The 18,331-nt window shown below is 41.1% G+C and overlaps 1 protein-coding gene across 3 annotated transcripts; it reads left to right on the plus strand.

Annotated features, from left to right (window-relative positions):
- The first annotated feature begins 2,779 nt into the window (after positions 1 to 2,779).
- LOC132114522 (major facilitator superfamily domain-containing protein 6-like) lies at positions 2,780 to 5,590 on the plus strand. 3 transcript variants are annotated; one of them, XM_059522717.1, is made up of 2 exons: positions 2,780 to 2,956; positions 3,801 to 5,590. In XM_059522717.1, the coding sequence occupies exon 2, from the start codon at positions 3,824 to 3,826 to the stop codon at positions 5,456 to 5,458; it is 1,635 nt and encodes a 544-aa protein (XP_059378700.1). In that variant the 5' UTR covers positions 2,780 to 2,956; positions 3,801 to 3,823; the 3' UTR covers positions 5,459 to 5,590. The 3 variants fall into 3 exon arrangements, with proteins under 3 accessions (XP_059378700.1, XP_059378774.1, XP_059378858.1); XM_059522791.1 differs by lacking the exon at positions 2,780 to 2,956 and adding an exon at positions 3,001 to 3,070; XM_059522875.1 differs by lacking the exon at positions 2,780 to 2,956 and adding an exon at positions 3,001 to 3,045.
- The last annotated feature ends 12,741 nt before the right edge of the window (positions 5,591 to 18,331 follow it).

Consider the following 18,331-nt stretch of genomic DNA (forward strand, 5'->3'; position numbering starts at 1 on the left):
CTTGTACCCACACCTTCTCTTTTTAATTGATGATGGCGGTGCCTCAGACTCAGTCTCTTTCTCCATTTTTCGAATTGGAAAGCGCACATCTAAAAGTTCCTTCCCAGTGTGTCTGGTATGCACGTGCGTGTGTGCTGTCATGACAATAACAAAAAAGTTGACAACAACCTAATCAGCAGTTCAACTGAGGGGTGGGTGTGGCAACAGTAACATGCTGAACTGTCAAGTAATGTTCGTTTGGCTGCCTGGGGCTCGAGGATATAGAGCGACCAACTTTTTGACGTCATGGGCTGTAGCTGGCCAACGTGTTGTTGGAGTTTTTCAATGCATGCTTCAGAGACGGGTCATGACGAGGCATTCCCCATTGCGACCCCTAGAGGACGCAGTGTGTCGTTCCCTACTTAGGGAACTATGGTTACATAAGTAACCCGAAAATGTTAAATGTTAGTCCAACTGTACCACTAAATTTAATTTATCAGTAAGGAAAAGGATCATTGATGAGTTATCTATTTATACAGGGGGAATTATTGCACTGCTATTAGCAATACAGTGGATAGAAGACATAAGACCTTTGAAATCAGTTGTTTGTTCAGATTCATGTTCATCTTTGGCTAGTTTACTACAGTCACTCGAAAAGTAGACCAGACATTTTAATGGAAATAATTCAAACGTTATTATTATACAGTGGTATTTGTATAGGTGCCGGTGCATATTGGTATCCAAGAAAATGAAACTGCAGATAAAGAAGCAAAAGAAGCAGTTAAAAACAACTTAATTGTTAATCTAAGTAAGAATGAAATCAAGAGTATTATCAAGAAAAGACTGAAGGAAAGGTGGCAAAAATACGGAAGTTCTAAGCGGCCATGCATTATAATTTTTTTCCTTCTTGTTTTCTCGTTATAACGACTTAATTTTCTCGTTATCTCGACATAACGAAAAAAGTTTTCTCGTTATAATGACTTAATTTTCTCGTTATCTTCACATAACGAAAGTCATTTTCTCGTTATAATGACTTAGTTTTCTCGTTATCTTGACAAAAGGAAAGTCGTTTTCTCGTTATAATGACTTAAATTTCTCGTTATCTTGACGTAAGGAAAGTTTGTTTTCTCGTTATAAGGACATGACAGTTTTACCGTTGCTATAGTAACGAACTTAACTTTGACAGGCATCTGATGGACAACCATGCAGGCGCTCTTACTGTAGCATATATTTCAGCAAATTTTGCTTCGCCTAGGTAATAACGTCTACAATACTGTACATAAATAAAGGCTGATCAATCACTGTTGATTTGTCCAGAGACAGTACACCAAACGTTTTGTTGTTGTAATTAACATGTTTAAATGGCAACACCACGAACACAGAAAGAGTGCCTTCAGAAGAATGCAGAACTATTCTAAGATCTTGAGCTGCTTGGATTAAACTCACTTTTAATTTTCCATTTATTTGAAATAAAATTATATATAATTTGTAATTTTTAGTAGTCATTATATGCTGTGACAGATATATCATGTGCGTTACAAGCTTCTGTTTGAAAAGATCGTTCATGTGCAGTGTATGTGTGTGTGTGCAGAAAAAAAATAATTAAAACATTATAGAACACAACTGAATTAAATTAGCCTATGCACTTTACATATACATCACATTTCTCATCAATATGGTTAACAATAAAGATTAATAATAAGGGAAAAAAGCACATCACAAATAGCCTACATCGTTAAATCCTGTCCTACTGTAGATAAATAGAACATCTCCGCTTATTAACTACCTAATCATAAAGATAAAGGTATAGGTGCAAACAGAATACAGTGACATCAACCTTGGTTTTAATAAGCAGTTTTTTTATGACCCAGAACGCATTGGTGAAACTCGTGCATCTAGCAAGAACTTAATACACAAAATAATCATATTGATTCAAGCATTTAACATTTATGAATTAATTAAATGTCAGTAATGAACAAGACTGCACAAATTATAGCGATCACGAGGAAGGTCCGTGTACAGTAAAGTGGATAGTTTGTACAACACCCCATCAGTTATACTCAGGTCTATAGTGCCACCTGCTGGCGCAGTTTTGTAACTTCTTAGAGAAAATTAAGTCATTATAACGAGAAAACGACTCACGTTATGTCGAGATAACAAGAAAATAAAGTCTTTATAACGAGAAAACAAGAAAGAAAAAAATTATAATGCATGGCCGCTTAGAACTTCCGTACAAAAACAATGGGATAAGGAAAAAAAAGGTCAGTGGTATTTACAGAATTAAAAGGAAAGTGGGAGAGATGAGAAGTGCAGGAAAAATCAGGAGAGAGGAGATAGTAATATCGAGGATGAGATTTGGACACAAAATATTAAATAGTACACTTTTTAAAATGGGTAAACATAAGTGAATTTTGTGGACAAGAAGAAACAGTAGAACATGTTATAATGTAGGCCTACTGTCAAAAATATGACACTGAAAGGTGTCTAATGCGAAATTTAGAAAAAATAAAATGCCATTTACACTGTTATTATTACAATTTACTCTGTTATCATTTTACAAAATAACTCAAGGAATGAATGTTATGGTTTTATTTTTCAATGGCTTAAAATAACTAATATGTGGGCGAGAATATAAAAAAAAAATTGGGTGGAGAGGAAGTATGTCCTTTTGATCCACACTCCATACAAGTTAGTGGCTGAAATACACAATTTTTTTGTTTGTCAACCAGCAACACAATTTCAAGAAGGATAACTTTATACTGTACGTTCATCTTCTCACCAACAGGTGGCGGGGGTAAACTAGAGTTTGCTCGATACGCTGAGGTCGGCCATTGGTTGTTTTTCAAAGAGAAAGAAAACTTGTTACACTTTACCTGGATACGGTGTGGACATGAAAAGCCAACGAAACCCTTAATCGACAATATTCTGTCAAGCAAACCATGAGTTTACGGTTACGTTAGACTACGATAGATCTCAGGTAACGTTAAATAGCAAACCCACGGCAATCTCGTGACGTGTTACAGCAGGTGCACTATGATGACGTTACCTGTACTGAGAGTTTGTCGTGTAGGCTACTTGCAGATGTTAAAAAGTCTGTTTTTATTATTATTAATATTATTTAAGTCAGCTCATACTATTTGCAAGATTACAAAAGGCTTTTGTGGAAAATATCTGCTTCAACTCTTAAGTCTTTCAGGTTTCATTTTGTGAAATTGCGATACACAGCATGCTCTCTTATTTTTTATTTTTTTACATACACATTTATTTTCCTCTCATACAATGTTTCGTTTTATAGAAGTGTCCTATTTTAGTAAATTTTGGTGAGGGGATGTTTTGTGTACATAAGATTTAAATGCAGTTTACTGGACACAGTTTTGCGCCATATGGTGTCAATGAACCCATGCTGTTTGATAAGTAATATAAAGTAAATATAAAGTAACGTTACAATGATAATGTCATGGGAATTAAACACCTCGAAGTACCATTTAAATACAATAGTGCATTTTCTCTTTGTTCTAAAATAGTGTTACCCATTAGAAATAGACAATGTAAAGTGAAATAGAATTTATATCAAAGAGTACAATGGTATTACTAGTACTGATATAATATCATTTAATTGTGTGTGTGTGTGTTTGTGTGTATATATGTATATGTGAGTGTATTTATATATATATTATATATATATATCCAAAAAGTACCATGGTACTACCATAATAATGCCATGTCATGATACAACAACTTTACCATTATATACAGCTCTTGATTGACCTGTAAAGTTGCATATATTTTTTCACTTAATTTAATCGTTTTAATTCACACAGAGCGCTAACTGAAGTCGACAAACATGATGAAGAAGGGAGCAATGCAGAAGAGCAAGCAGTGGAATGTGAAGGCGGCTTTGCGGCTGTCAGGTCTCTTTCACTTCCTCCATTCCTGTGGCTCTGGTTGCCTTCTTCCCTTCCTGACCCTCTACTTCCGAAACTTGGGTCTCAGCGCCACCATGATTGGTATCATCATGGCGTCCAAGCACCTGCTCGCTCTGTTGTGGCGCCCGTTCTCCAGTGTCCTTGCCAGACAGTACGACAAGCGGCGGGCGGTCATAGTGGGCTCTCTGCTCTGCTCTGCATTGGTGGTTTTGACTCTTTTGCTCTTCCCGTCCACAGGAAGCCAAGCTGAAAGTGGACGGTGTAACACTAGTCAACCCGATGCTGATCCCACTGCCATTCTAGAGAGGACTATGGTCCCATCGCAATCAAACGCTACTGTTAACTCTATAAATCAAACATCTGTAAGTACCGAGCCCTCTGTTGAAGTTACCCCACTTGTAAGCTCCAACTGGTCAGCAAGAGGCCTAAAAACTTTGAAGAAGCCTGAACAGGAAGAAGATCCTCACAGTGAGTTCCTTGGGAGCCTAAAGGTGATGGATGCCCGGCATCAGATGTTCTTTCTGGTTCTCATTGTGATGGGTTTATGGGAGTTAATGGCCGCCCCATTGGAGTGGACAGCGGATGATGGACTCTACGAATACTTGGATTTCGTAGATGCCACCGATCACTATAATGGTGTGAAGGTCTGGAAGCCACTTGGAGCTGCTTTTGGCAACTGTGTGGTTGGGGTTCTTGTAACCAGCCTGTTTTGTCTTACAGGAACTACATTGGAGTTTTACTCCTACACTGTATTTATGATCCTAACCATCCCAACAGCTGTGCTGCTACCTATCTACCTCCGCAAGCGTGAGCGGCCCACTAGTGGAGGCTTTAAGGCACTACAATTGGTGCATGGGAACTTGCAGGCAATACTTTATGCAACCACTGTCATCTTGATGGGCATGGTGAGCTCAGCTGTGTCAGATTTCCTCTTATGGCACATGCAGGACTGCGGTGCAACCGAAATCCACATGGGCATCTCTTTAGCCTTGGCGCACTTAAGCCAAACTGGCTTTGCTCTATTTGCTGGGCGTCTCTCACTGTTTCTAAAGTGCAATGGTTGGTTGCTAGTACTCGCCGTTGTTAGTTTAGCCCTGCAGTCTCTTTATTATTCCTTCCTGTGGGGCCCGTGGGCTGTAATACCCGCTCAACTGCTGGCAGGCTTCAGCACTGGCGCCCTCTGGAGGTCCGTAACATTGCAAAGTGAAGACATCGCCACTCCCGGCATGGAAAAGACCATTTTAAGGCTGTTTGAGGTGCTTTCTCTGGAGTTGGGAGCTGCGTTTGGCAGTCTAGCAGCTGGGTTTGTGGTGCAAAATTTTGGGGTCCAGGTGCTTTTCCAAGGCACTGCAGTCACTCTGGCTTTGTGGAGCAGCGCTCTTGCCGTACTCAAGTGGAAGATTCCTCGGCAGCGCCGGATAAACTACTCACGCCTGCTGGCCGCCAACACAGAGATGAGCGAGTCTGAGTCAGACCAGGAGAAAGACTGGCTTGAGACGGCTATGGAAGACGACACCAGGGGGATCAACAAGTGGACAGCGGATCAATCTTAATCAATGGAAACAAAGACTGATTTATTAACAGAAGGCAAATTAAAAGAACTAAGAGTGTAATAACACTGGAACTCTTCAGTACACTGAAAAAATATATATTTTCTTACTATGTATTTTTGTCTTGTTTTCCATTGAAAAAAAAAATGAGTAATGACAATCAATGACAAGTTTTGTTTTCTAATATAATGTATCAAAATTAAGTAAGTTTATGATTAAAAAGAAATATATTTGTCAGTGGAGAAAGAAAAATAACTTTGAAGTCAAAATGGGAAGATTATTTTTTCTAATCCTATTGATACCCTATTTTTTTATTATTATTATTATTATTATTATTATTATTATTATTATTATTATTATTATTATTATTATTATTATTATTATTATTCTTTAGAAAACAAAATGTCTTGTCAATATACTTCTCAAGATATTAAGTCTTGTTTTCTGGGTGCGGGGGGGGGGTGTATGTTTATACTTAAAACAAGAAAAAATGTCAGTGGGGTAAAAAAAAAAAAAAATTAAATTTTTTTATTTATTGAATTCTTATTTTTTAATTATTCTTATTTTTGTGAGTATTTGTTGTTTTACAGGCCAGTAAGACTTTGTAGAAGTCGGAGACTTTGTTTTTTATTTATTGTGCTTAGGTCTTTCACATTTTCCACAATTAAGTGTCAGTAGCACATGGGGTTTATTGAAGATAATCATAATAAAAGTATCTACTTTCCAGTTTAAGGTATTGGGAACACTTGGCTTAGAAATAAAGTTTGCCAAAGCTGTAATGAGAAAAAAAATCTTCCCAAACTTGTTCTTGAGTAAATTTTCCTGTATAGCTTGTAGAGCAGTTTGTACAGTAGCATGTCTGTGACTGACAACTCTTAAAAAAAAAAAAAAAAGGAGAGAGAGATGGGAATCAATATTCTTAACATTTTATTGTTTGAAATAAAAAAGATCTATTAAATAATTTCATCTTTCAACAAATGCATGAAGTCAAGCGTTCATCATTTTGTCTAAATGTCTTGATATGCTCTGCATTGTATGGTGTACTTTGACCCAGTGTTAATCGTTTTATGGCATTATTACATAATCAACGAGTGTAAATTTGCCATGTTGATATTTCATGGCACAGCAATATGTCAGTGTTGATGTTGTCTCCTCACGATCAGAATTAAATCTCTAAATCAAGCAGCATTGACCCCAGGGTCAGACCACACAGCTAAAAGTGTTTTCTCCTCAAAGGGTTGTTTCAGAAGCACAATCTATCAATGCAGCCAGGCTGTTAATAGTTTAGCAAGATCCCTTCAAATTATAACACTCCCTTAAGATGAAAGCCAAACCACACAAACATTTTCTGTAGGCCTCATTCACGGTGCAAGCATACTGTGTGTTTAACACTTGTGTCCTGACTGTTAACTGGGATAAAGCAGTTTAATTACAGTTCAATTTCATTAAGGCACATGCTCGTGTTATCATAGTAGAAAGGCTGTAGCGCTGATAAAATGTTTCTAAGAATTTGTGACATGGATAAATCTACTACTGATAGGGATTTGTTAAACTGAAAATGTTTTCTAATAAAGCATTAATGTTGCAGTGCTTGTCTGCTTTTTTTTTTTTTTAATTTGAACATTACAAAGGGATCGAGTCCACTGGCCCAAAGATTGTGCTTATTTAGATCTGACTAATTTTTAAACTCTGTCATAAAAAAAATAAAAAATAAATGTTATGTGGTTTTAAATCAAAATATGACTTTTTGTTATGTCCAAGAGGAGAACAGACACAATAAAAGAAAAGGGAAATAAATAATATGTTAATATTCCTATGAACTATTAGATATTATTATTATTATCAAATTACTCTTAATTATTACTCCCATTATTACACTTCTTTTGTTTTCATAACATGTTGCCCCAAGAGCACATTAATATGCAAATTAGATACAGTGTATAGATACAATGGGAAAACCATCTTATGACCATTTTAAACACATACTTCTTAAAGCAACATGGTATATCAAATCATTTTGTTATATTTTTCATAACAAATGTATTTTAAGGTTTATTTCAGGCTAATAAGAAACCATTAACTTTGACATGTGCATCAATAAACTCCTAATTTGCTGATAATAATAGTTAGTAAGGTAGTTCTTAAGTTGAGGTATTGGGAAGAATTAGGGATGTAGAATATGGTCATGCATAATTTGTGCTTTTTGAATAATAACAAATCGCCAATGTAGGCATGTTAATAAGCAGTTAACCAGTTACAGTAGAAAATGGTCCCTATGTAACGGAGTTTAAATAATGCTGTTAAATTCATGCATTAATTGGGGGAAACTCGACATTGGCTGGCTGTTGAGTCACTTGCATTTATGTGCGTGATATTGTGGGCGGAGTTATGTAATTACCAGCAGAGTCCAGTGTTCCCAATTTAGCAATTTTGTTGCTAGATTTAGCAACTTTTCAGACTACACTAGCAACTTTTTTCCAAAAAGCACCTAGCAAAAAATTTAGCAATTTTTTACATTTATTTGGCAACTTTTGTGTGACCTATGACCTTTCAATCCTATTGGCCAAATAGCGCTTGGCACCGCCCCACGCATGCGTACGCATCGTATACCTGGGTGCCGCACGCTATTTAGCTCAGATTTCATTTCTTTCAGGAAAGCGAATCATCTGTGCCCTAGGAATCATCTCGCGTTCTCAGCGGTTTTCTCCGAGCAGTGTTACCTCCTCTTCGCGGACGCGATGAATTTTCGGAAGTGTAAGGAACCGTGTACCAGTTTCATCACGAAGGGAGACTCTCATGAAAGGTGTGTAGTGTGCTTGGGTTTACATCATGCACAGGCAGCACTTAGCGGCCTTTCTTCTTGCCCTCACTGTGATGGCCTGCAGCTTAGAGTACTGCGCTCGAGAGTAGAAGTGTTTTCTAAGGTCGCCCCCGCGTCTAACCCCCGCCGTGTCACTTCTGCGGCTGCCGAGGCACCGCACGAGGAGATGGCTTGGGGAGAGATGTGCGACATGGATTACGAGGACAGTGCTGCACTGGAGTTTTCTCCACGTCGCTCGCTCTCCCCTACCCTAGTGCAGGAAGCGAGCTTTGTCGAACCAGTCGTGTTCTCAAACAAGGATTTACAGCCCACCCCGGAGGCATATGATTGTATCTCCTTCGGTTGTGGGCGATATGATGATGACATCTTATCCACTGCGGCCTCGGGGTCTGAGGACTTCGCGGCCGACTCTAGCCATCTCCCTCCTAGTGGACAGGAGAAGCGTGTTTCCTCCTCCTACAGCGAGCTGTTGGACGTTGTTTCTCACGCGGTGGGTAAACTGGGACTGGATTGGGAGGTTGAGAAGGCCGAGGCCCAACCTTCATCGAAGCTGGACGACCGTTTTCTGACTAGTCGTACACCTGCGTAGCCCCGAAGGCCCCTGCCTTTTTTCCCGGACCTCACTGATATCAAGGAAAAGGACAAATCTTTTCTTATGGACGCCCCTGTTTCTAAGGACGGTTTGTTTGGAGAGGCGGTCACTTCGGTGGTGGATAAATTTAGGGCAGCGAAATAGCAATCAGCCGCCTTCCGCCAGCTGATTCCTCGCAGGCCCAGGGAGATTGAATGCCAGCAGGCACCCGCGCGTTCTCGCTCTACCTCCTCTCACCGCCAACGAGTTGCCTCACGAGAAGAGCCTTCACCTATGGCGCCCCCTCGTAAGGATTGGGGTTCTAAGGTTTTTCCACCGGCTCACCAGTGACAACGAAAGAGGTTAGACCTGAGCTCGACTGCTAATGCCTCTCATTCTTGGGCCCCGAATAGCAGCTCCTGATACTCTCGCTACTTGCCAGGGACTGTGCCCTACAACCAAACAACTAGTTTGTCACGATCGATCTGAAGGATGCATATTTTCATATTCAGATCATCAAGAGACACAGGAAGTTCCTCAGGTTCGCTTTAGAGGGCAAAGCGTATCAATACCGCGTTCTTCCCTTTGGCTTAGCTCTGGCTCCCCAAACTTTTTCAAAATGCATGGACGCAGCTCTGGCCCCGTTGCGGCTCCAGGGCGTTCGCGTGTTAAACTACTTAGACGATTGGCTGGTGTTAGCACAATCACAGACTCAAGCACACTCTCACCAGGATCTTGTGTTGAATCATCTAAACAGCCTGGGCTTATGCACAAATTTCCAGAAGAGTGTTTTAATTCTCTCTCAAAGGACAACCTTTCTGGGAATAGACTTGGACTCTCGCGTGATGAGAGCAAGACTATCTCTCTCGCGTCATGCGTGCGTCGCTTCAAAGCGGGCCGCACAATGACGGTGAGCTTGTGCCTCAGACTTTTAGGTCTAATGGCAGCGGCATCCCCTGTAATCTGTCTGGGCTTACTTCATATGCACCCTTTTCAGTGGTGGACGAAAAGTCGGAACATTTCACCAAGTTGTCTTCCGCATCGGATGATTTCGGTGACACGGAGGTGAGTTATGTCAATAAGACAGTGGATGTCAACCAAATTCCTTCTAGCCGGAGTTCGGCTGGGGATTTGACGCGTCTTTGACCGGTTGGGGAGCTGTTTGTCAAGGGCGCCCAGCTCACGGAGTGTGGATGTCGACACAACGCAGTTGGCATATAAACAGGTTGGAATTACTGGCAGTTTTTCTATCTCTCCAGTACTTCTCGAATCTGCTGATCGGCCGTCATGTACTTCTCAGGTCAGACAACATAGCGGTTGTGTCGTATCTGAATCATCAAGGAGGGTTGTGCTCTCGCCCCCTGTGCAGGCTGGCGAGAAATATTCTTCGTTGGTCTCAGAACAGATTTCTGTCGATCCGAGTGGTTCATGTCCCCGGACGTTTGAACTTCGGAGCGGATTTGCTATCCAGACAGACTCTGGAGTAGGGGGAATCGAGGTTGCACCCCCAAACGGTGAGCCTCTTATGGCAGATTTTTGGAGAAGCAAGAGTGGACTTATTTGGGCCGAGCATGACTACGCATTGCCTGCTGTGGTTCTCCCTATGCCCTCCATCGCCCCTGGGCTTGGATGCGTTAGCTCACAATTGGCCCAGAACCAGCTTGTATGCTTTTCCCCCGATTCGTCTAATTCCAGCGGTGTTATCCAGGATACGGCTGGACAGAGTGGAGCAGCTGCTGCTGGTGGCTCCATGGTGGCCCACACAGCTGTGGTTTGCAGACCTGGTCAGTCTGTTAGCGAGCTCTCCATGGGAGATTCCCCTCAGACAGGATTTATTATCGCAAGCACAGGGAATGATTTGGCACCCAAGGCCAGATCTATGGAAGCTGTGGGCGTGGCCTCTGAGCGGAGTGAGTTAGTATGTTCCGGTCTTTCTGTTGAAACCACCGAGACTATAATGAATTCTAGAGCAGCTTCTACGAGACGCTTATATGCTTTCAAATGGAAACTGTTTACGACCTGGTGTGGAATTCGTAATATGGATCCGGTTTACTGCCCAGTGGCTTCAGTACTGGAATTCCTTCAGGACCGTTTCTCTGATGGAGTAACGCCAGCCACTCTGAAAGTTTCCATGGCAGCCATTTCAGCTAACCACGTATATATAGATGGTGCTTCAGTGGGCCGTCATCCGCTGGTTTCTCGTTTTATACAGGGTGCGCGACGGCTGAGGCCTTTCCGCCCTGTGCGAGTTCCTTCATGGGATTTATCCATTGTGTTGCAAGGTTTATCAGGGCATCTGTTTGAGCCCTTAGAAACTATACCGGATAAAATCCTGACTCTAAAGACAGTTCTTCTTGTGGCTTTATCCTCCCTCAAGAGAGTTGGGGATTTACAGGCTCTTTCTGTTTCACCCTCGTGCATGGAATTTGCACCAGGCTCTGTGAAGGTATTGCTGCGACCGAGGCCTAATTATGTCCCTAAGGTCGCTTCTAACCCTTTCCGCTTTCAACAAGTGGTCTTGGAGGCTTTACCCCCTGCAGAGGCGGAGCCAGGAGATTTGAGTCTTTGCCCTGTCAGAGCGCTAAAAACTTATGTTGATCGAACAGCCCCATGGCGCGAATCTGACCAGCTGTTTGTCTGTTTCGGACACAAAAATAAAGGCCATGCTGTCACAAAACAACGCATGTCCCATTGGCTGATGGAGGCATTATCTTTAGCCTATGAGGCTCGCTTCGCCCTTAGTGGCTTCTTTACAAGCTTTTCTGAGTGGATCTTCTATGGATGATATCTGTGCTGCGGCAGGATGGTCCTCACCGAACACTTTTATCAAGTTTTACAGTCTGGATGTGAGGACGGCTCCTGGCTCCCGGTTTCTCTCTGCTTGAGCAGATGCTTCCAGATGCTTCCTTGGATTCCAGCTATCAGGTACATCAGGCATTATGGTATAGGGTTCCCATATGGTGACGTCACCACAGCATCGAAGTGACCTATGAAAGGGAACATCTCGGTTACGTATGTAACCACGGTTCCACGGTTCCCTGAATAGGGAACGAGATGCTGCGGTCCCGGACGTTCCATACCTTGATAGTATTCTTCTTCAGTTCATGAAATCTGAGCGAAATAGCACGCGGCACCCAGGTATACGATGCATACGCATGCGTGGGGCAGTGCCAAGCGCTATTTGGCCAATAGGATTGGCGGGATGGTATGGGGCTTCAGACATTCGTCACACCGAGGGATGTTCCCATACGGTGACGTCACCGCAGCATCTCGTTCCCTATTCAGGGAACCGTGGTTACATACGTAACCGAGATGTTAATTGCTGTTTGCAATTGTTTGATTTATTAATAATAAATCGATGTTAGCTTGTAACTGTGATTGCTGATCACTTATCACATTGCAAGAACAATATCTAGAAAAATGGAAAAGGTACTAGTATTTTTCCAGGACATTATACATTATCCACTGTAAACTGAAAACACTAAATACAATGCGTAATTAAAAATGCTGGTAAAAAACCTGTGAAAAATCTATACGAAAAATTCCTTCATTCTAACATAATAGATTTTGCCCTATTTTTAGAGTGTAGCATACTAACTAATACAATACTTAAAACTATTGCTCAGAATGTGTAGTAGTTTTACTAGTTTACAAGCTAAAAAAATAAATCTGAAATTGTTCAAAAGATTTGTAAGTGTTCAACAATTCAAAAAATACAGTTGTTTATATTTTAATATTATATTATGCATTATTATTATTTAAATTAAAATATAAATCAACATACAGTATCATATCATATATTTTTGCTTAGATTTGATGCAGTGACACAATTTTGCATAGTGATAACGTAGCGCCCTCATCACGCAATGACATCACAGCGTCATTTAGCAACTCTTAGCAACAAATCAACCTTCCTTTATCAACTTTCTCTGAAAATTAGTTGGCAACACTGGCAGAGTCTCACATCTCTCACTGCTGGTAAGTCGCATCAATAAGCGCTGTGTCATAAACGGAGTTTAGATTCTTTTCAAGTGCAAGATTTCTGAGCAACGTTGATGCTTTGATGTAGCCTACACTAACCAGCTTTTGGTCGTGTTTGTCCCAGTTTTGTCTGTCCCAGGCCCAGTAAAGCAAGATTTTAGTAACCATCCACCTGCTCTCAGTGTGATTTCATCCACACACACACAAACAGTCACAATGGTGCCCATGACCCGTTTTTTCTTCAATCAAGATGGCTCCTGAAGGGTTCATCTTAAAGCTTTCACTGGAGTCAGGTGGACACAATTTTGCTCAGGAACTTTTTTTTTTTTTTGGTACAGTGACTGCACTTAAGCAATTTGCGATTTCTACTAAGGACAATTTGCTATGCGGACAACAGCACATTTTAGGATTTTAATTTATTGTATTCATTTTTTTTTACGAGTACTGATATTCATTATGAGTGGTTTTGATAACTATCACACTCCAGTCTGTGGAAGTAAAGGTAGAGGATGGGGTTTATTGAAAGTGCCAAAGTCTTTACAGTTCAGTGGGCCTGATGTACAGAGTGATGCTCATATAGTCACAGACAGTTACAATTCAGATTCTGATCCGTTAGTTTGTGAGGGATCATGCAAGTTTTGCAGCGGATGCTTCAAGGGAACAAAAGGGTGTGTTTTCATCTACTCCATACCCTAATGCACAGCCGCCAAATGTAATAATTGAAATGACTGACCTAATCAGCCAGGTAGGTCAGCAAATTGCTGACAGTATAGTCACCAGAATAAGCCCAGCACATAAAGTTGACACACATTCAGTTGATAAATCCTCCAAAAATGTGATTGCAGATGGAACAGCTTCACAAATGTCATCAATTCCTGTCTCTACTTTTGAATGTGGAACGATGGAAGGGTGAAGACATGCCTGATAGAGTGGGGACAGCTAAGTTGAAGGAGAAAATTACTCTAGAACCGCATCATGAACATCTCGCTTGGGCTCAGCTTCCAGAGTCAACAGCTGTTTCTGTTGGCAGCACAGTCATTTTTGAGCCGAACCTCTGTAAAAGCCGTCCAAGCAACGTGATCATAGGGAGAGTCATCACACCTATGTGGAGCAGCAGATGGGTGCCATTCAAAATAATTAACCCTACAGACAAAGTAATTATTCTTAAGAAAAACGTGAAGATCGTTGATGTTTTCACTTGTATAGCAGTAAAGGAGTTGTCTACACCCGAGTCCCTGAAGAGTAATGTTCAGTGTGCTGCAAGTCCTGTAAGTCATGTGCAGACCAGTTTTGGAAGGAGAAACATGCTGGATAAATTCGGACTGCACGATCTGGATCTGGATGATTGTGAAGTGTCAGAAGAGTGGAAGGATAGACTTCTGAATCTCATAGAGAAGTATGAGTCAACCTTTTCACATGGAAAAATGGATTGTGGGGAAGCCACTGACTTTGTCCACAAAATCCACTTGGTGGACGAGAAGCCATTTCGACTCCCTTATCAACATGTAGCCCCCTGCCACTATGATAAGCTGCGCACTGCCTTGAATGAGATGGAAGTTAAAGGCATTATAAAGGAAATCTCAAAGTGAATATGCATCTCCGCTAGTTTAAGTGTGGAAAAGGAATGGTGACCTTCGTATTTGTACAGATTTTAGATGGCTGAATGCAAAGACAGTGAAGGACGCTCACCCACTCCCACATCAAGCTGATGCTCATCAGCTTTGGCAATCATCAGCGTAGCTTTGGGGGGCAACGTTTTCTTTTCAACCATGGACTTGACTTCTGGCTTTTATAATGTTCCCTTGTTTGAAGATCATAAGAAGTACACTGCTTTTTCCTCTCCTTTCGGCCTTCATGAGTACAATCGTCTACCTCAGGGTTTGACCAACAGTCCAGCAACCTTTATGAGGATGATGATGTCCATTTTCGGGGATGAAAATTTCACTAGCCTTCTCTGCTATTTGGATGATCTGATGGTTTTTGCTCCAAGTGAACAAGTAGCCATTGACCGACTGGAATTGGTTTTCTCACGCCTGTCTAAACACAACTTAAAGCTAGCGCCAAAGAAGTGCATGTTCCTCAGGAGATCTGTCAGGTTCTTGGGACATGTTGTCACTGGAAATGGTGTCCAGACCGACCCAGAAAAGGTGAAGGTGATCAGTGACATCCAGACTACTGACCTCATGGAAGCGGATGGCATAACACCTTCTCAAAAGAAGATCAGATCTTTCCTGGGTATGGTTTTATATTATCAGCATTTCATTATAGACTGTTCTGCTAAGGCAAAACCTTTTTTCAGTCTCCTGTCAGATCGGTCACAGAAAAGAGCTCAGAGGAAGTGTGGTCGGATGAGGAAACCACTCAGTGTCGTGAAGCTTTCACCCGAGGATTGAACTAGTGAGTGTCGTACTGTTTTTGAAACTCTGAAGCAAGACCTACTGCACAGTGTGACTCTAGCACACCCAGATTTCAGTCATACCTTTATTCTCTCTGTTAATGCTTCATTCGATGGCATAGGAGCGGTGTTATCTCAGGTGCCCCCAGGAGAGAAAATTGCACGTCCAGTTGCTTTTGCCAGCAAAACACTCCCCAAGTCTCAGATGAACTACCCAGCACATAGACAGGAATTTCTGGCTTTAAAGTGGTCCGTTTGTGACATGTTTAGCCACTGGCTAAAAGGGAGACATTTCACTGCATGGTCTGATAATAATTATTTGACCTATATTCTAACCAAAAATTGGATTCGGATGAGTGTGAGCAACGATGGGTGGCGAAGCTTGCAGCATACGACTTTGACCTGAAGTTTGTGCCTGGCACGAAGAACGTTGTTGCAGATGCCTTGAGCAGAGAGCCCTTCGTCAAGTCCTGCGTCAGCCATCGTCTGTTGAAAGAACCATACGTTTCTCTCTTGGATGAGGTAAATGGTGTTGTTACCGGGACCGTGCAAGATGCCTTCCGTGTCACTAACAACTGTCAGAATGTGCAGGCTACCAGTGACGATGGAACTGAGAACAAACTACAGGATGGTGTGAATTACTCATGTCCTGGATCCATTGATGCTGTTGAAGTTTCTGCTTTTCTGGGTGCTCACTGCGATGGCGGAGTTAGCCCATTACCTGTGACAAGTACCACATCACTCCAGCTACCTGATGAAGATCCATCTGTTGCAATCCCGTTTACCAGACTGGCAAATCTCCAAGAGCAGGACAACATAGTCAGTAGAGTCATTGACTATGTTCTGAGACATAAACGTACTTCAAAGAGTGAGAAAGCAAAGTTACCTAGCTCAGTGACAAGCCTTTGGAAGCACTGGAAAAAGCTAAAGATTCATAATCGTGTGCTGTATATATATGTTTATATATATATATATATATATATATATATATATATATATATATATATATACACACACACAGGCAGTGTTGGGTATAGTTACTTTGGAAAGTAGTTAGTTAGGTTACAACGTTACCATCAATTAAAAGTAATCAGTTATGATACAGCGTTACCTATTCATAAAAGTAACGTGTTAGAGTACTCATGCGTTACCAAAAATTAAAAGCCGTTTGCAGCAGCTCGCACATGACAGACACAGCCCCCGGCCCCTTTAAATGCACCTAGAAGTCGTGACTCCCGACAATGAATAACATCAGTCATCCGACTAAATTAACACTGCAGCATAACAATAACACGAAAGACAGTCAGAAATAGGCTATTCCACATGGCGTTTTATTTATTTATTATCACAGAACATATCATTAATCAAAATTCGCACCTACCCAGCCCGGGTAGCCTAGGCTACTGTATATTATGAGCACCACAAGATAACTCCTGATTTTTCTTTAACTTTAAATAATGCAGTTATCAAAGTACAAGTATGCTTACTTGTAAACACAACCTTAAACAGGCTTGCAGATTTAAATCCATTTAGAAATGATGAACAACCAGCCAGCCAACGATCTAACAGAAATTAACAGCTGCCTGTCAAACAAAAATGATAACAAACCGAATTAAATCCTTCACTGCCACACAGGCAAATGACAAATCGCTTAATAGCCGAACTAATTATTAATAAAGTGTCACTCACAGTCACAAGCCTAAATTCGCTTTAACACAGTCCTCTCACATTTACTCTTCAAAGTAGTGATTAAAACGTAGCAGAAGCAGATTTTCGAAACGTTTGTCCGACAGTCGATTTCTCCTGGGAGTAAGAACGAGACTCCCGAGGCTGAAAAGCCTCTCCACGGGTGCGCAGGGCACAGACGTATCACAGCCATTGACTTTACGATCACAGAGCTTCGGCTCCGCTGATACATCCGCAGGTGGCACAGTAGACCTAGGCCTACTGTCTGACAAAAAGCAGGCTGCAGTCGGGATTTTCCTTTTCTTAAAATAACGGATTACTTTTTTAAAAAAATAACGAAGTTACTGATTACTTACGCACGAAACTAACGCGTTAAGTTACACATTTCAGGAAAAAAGTAATTAGAGTACTCTAACGTGTTACTTTGTAACGCGTTACCCACAACACTGTAGGCCTACATAGGGAAATGACAAAACTAATGGGGAATTGGCTTAGTGCAATGATTAATGACCAGGGACAGCTGAGTGCAATGAAGAGACAGGGATCGTGGGGAATGTAGTTCAGGAAGTGACAGACACCGTGGGGAAAGAGGACATCTTGGTTACCCAGGGAACACAAACCAGACACTGTGACACTCCTATAGTCTGTGCTTAGTGTGGAACCTGGTACCATTCCATTCTTTCCTGGGGAAGAGATTAATTCTGACATACTGTATTGTAAAGCTCTTTTACACACACCTTTTTTTTTTTTTTTTTTTTTTTTTTTTTTTCTTCAATCTCTACTGTAGATTTAGTTGTTACAAATGCTGGTTCTACCCCAATTTAGCAGAATTTAGGGGGGTGTATGTAACGGAGTTTAAATAATGCTGTTAAATTCATGCATTAATTGGGGGAAACTCGACATTGGCTGGCTGTTGAGTCACTCGCATTTGTGTGCGTGATATTGTGGGCGGAGTTATGTAATTACCAGCAGAGTCTGACATCTCTCACTGCTGGTAAGTCGCATCAATAAGCGCTGTGTCATAAACGGAGTTTAGATTCTTTTCAAGTGCAATATTTCTGAGCAACGTTGATGCTTTGATGTAGCCTACACTAACCAGCTTTTGGTCGTGTTTGTCCCAGTTTTTGTCTGTCCCAGGCCCAGTAAAGCAAGATTTGAGTAACCATCCACCTGCTCTCAGTGTGATTTCATCCACACACACACAAACAGTCACACCTATACTAAAGTATTTTTCTTTTCTTTTCTTTTCTTTCTTTTTTATTATTATTATTAGTAGTATGTTCTAAACAATTTAGGCTTAATGACCAAACATTAAATTCACAAAACTTTTTTTTCTAGGCATAAAAAAGTGCGGATATAATAGCACATATTAATCACATTTTATAAGATTAAACGGTTAAGTCTCATAAGTGTCATAAGGGT

The sequence above is a fragment of the Carassius carassius genome, chromosome 1 (assembly GCF_963082965.1).
Source record: "Carassius carassius chromosome 1, fCarCar2.1, whole genome shotgun sequence".
In the NCBI taxonomy this organism is placed as follows: Eukaryota; Metazoa; Chordata; class Actinopteri; order Cypriniformes; family Cyprinidae; genus Carassius; species Carassius carassius.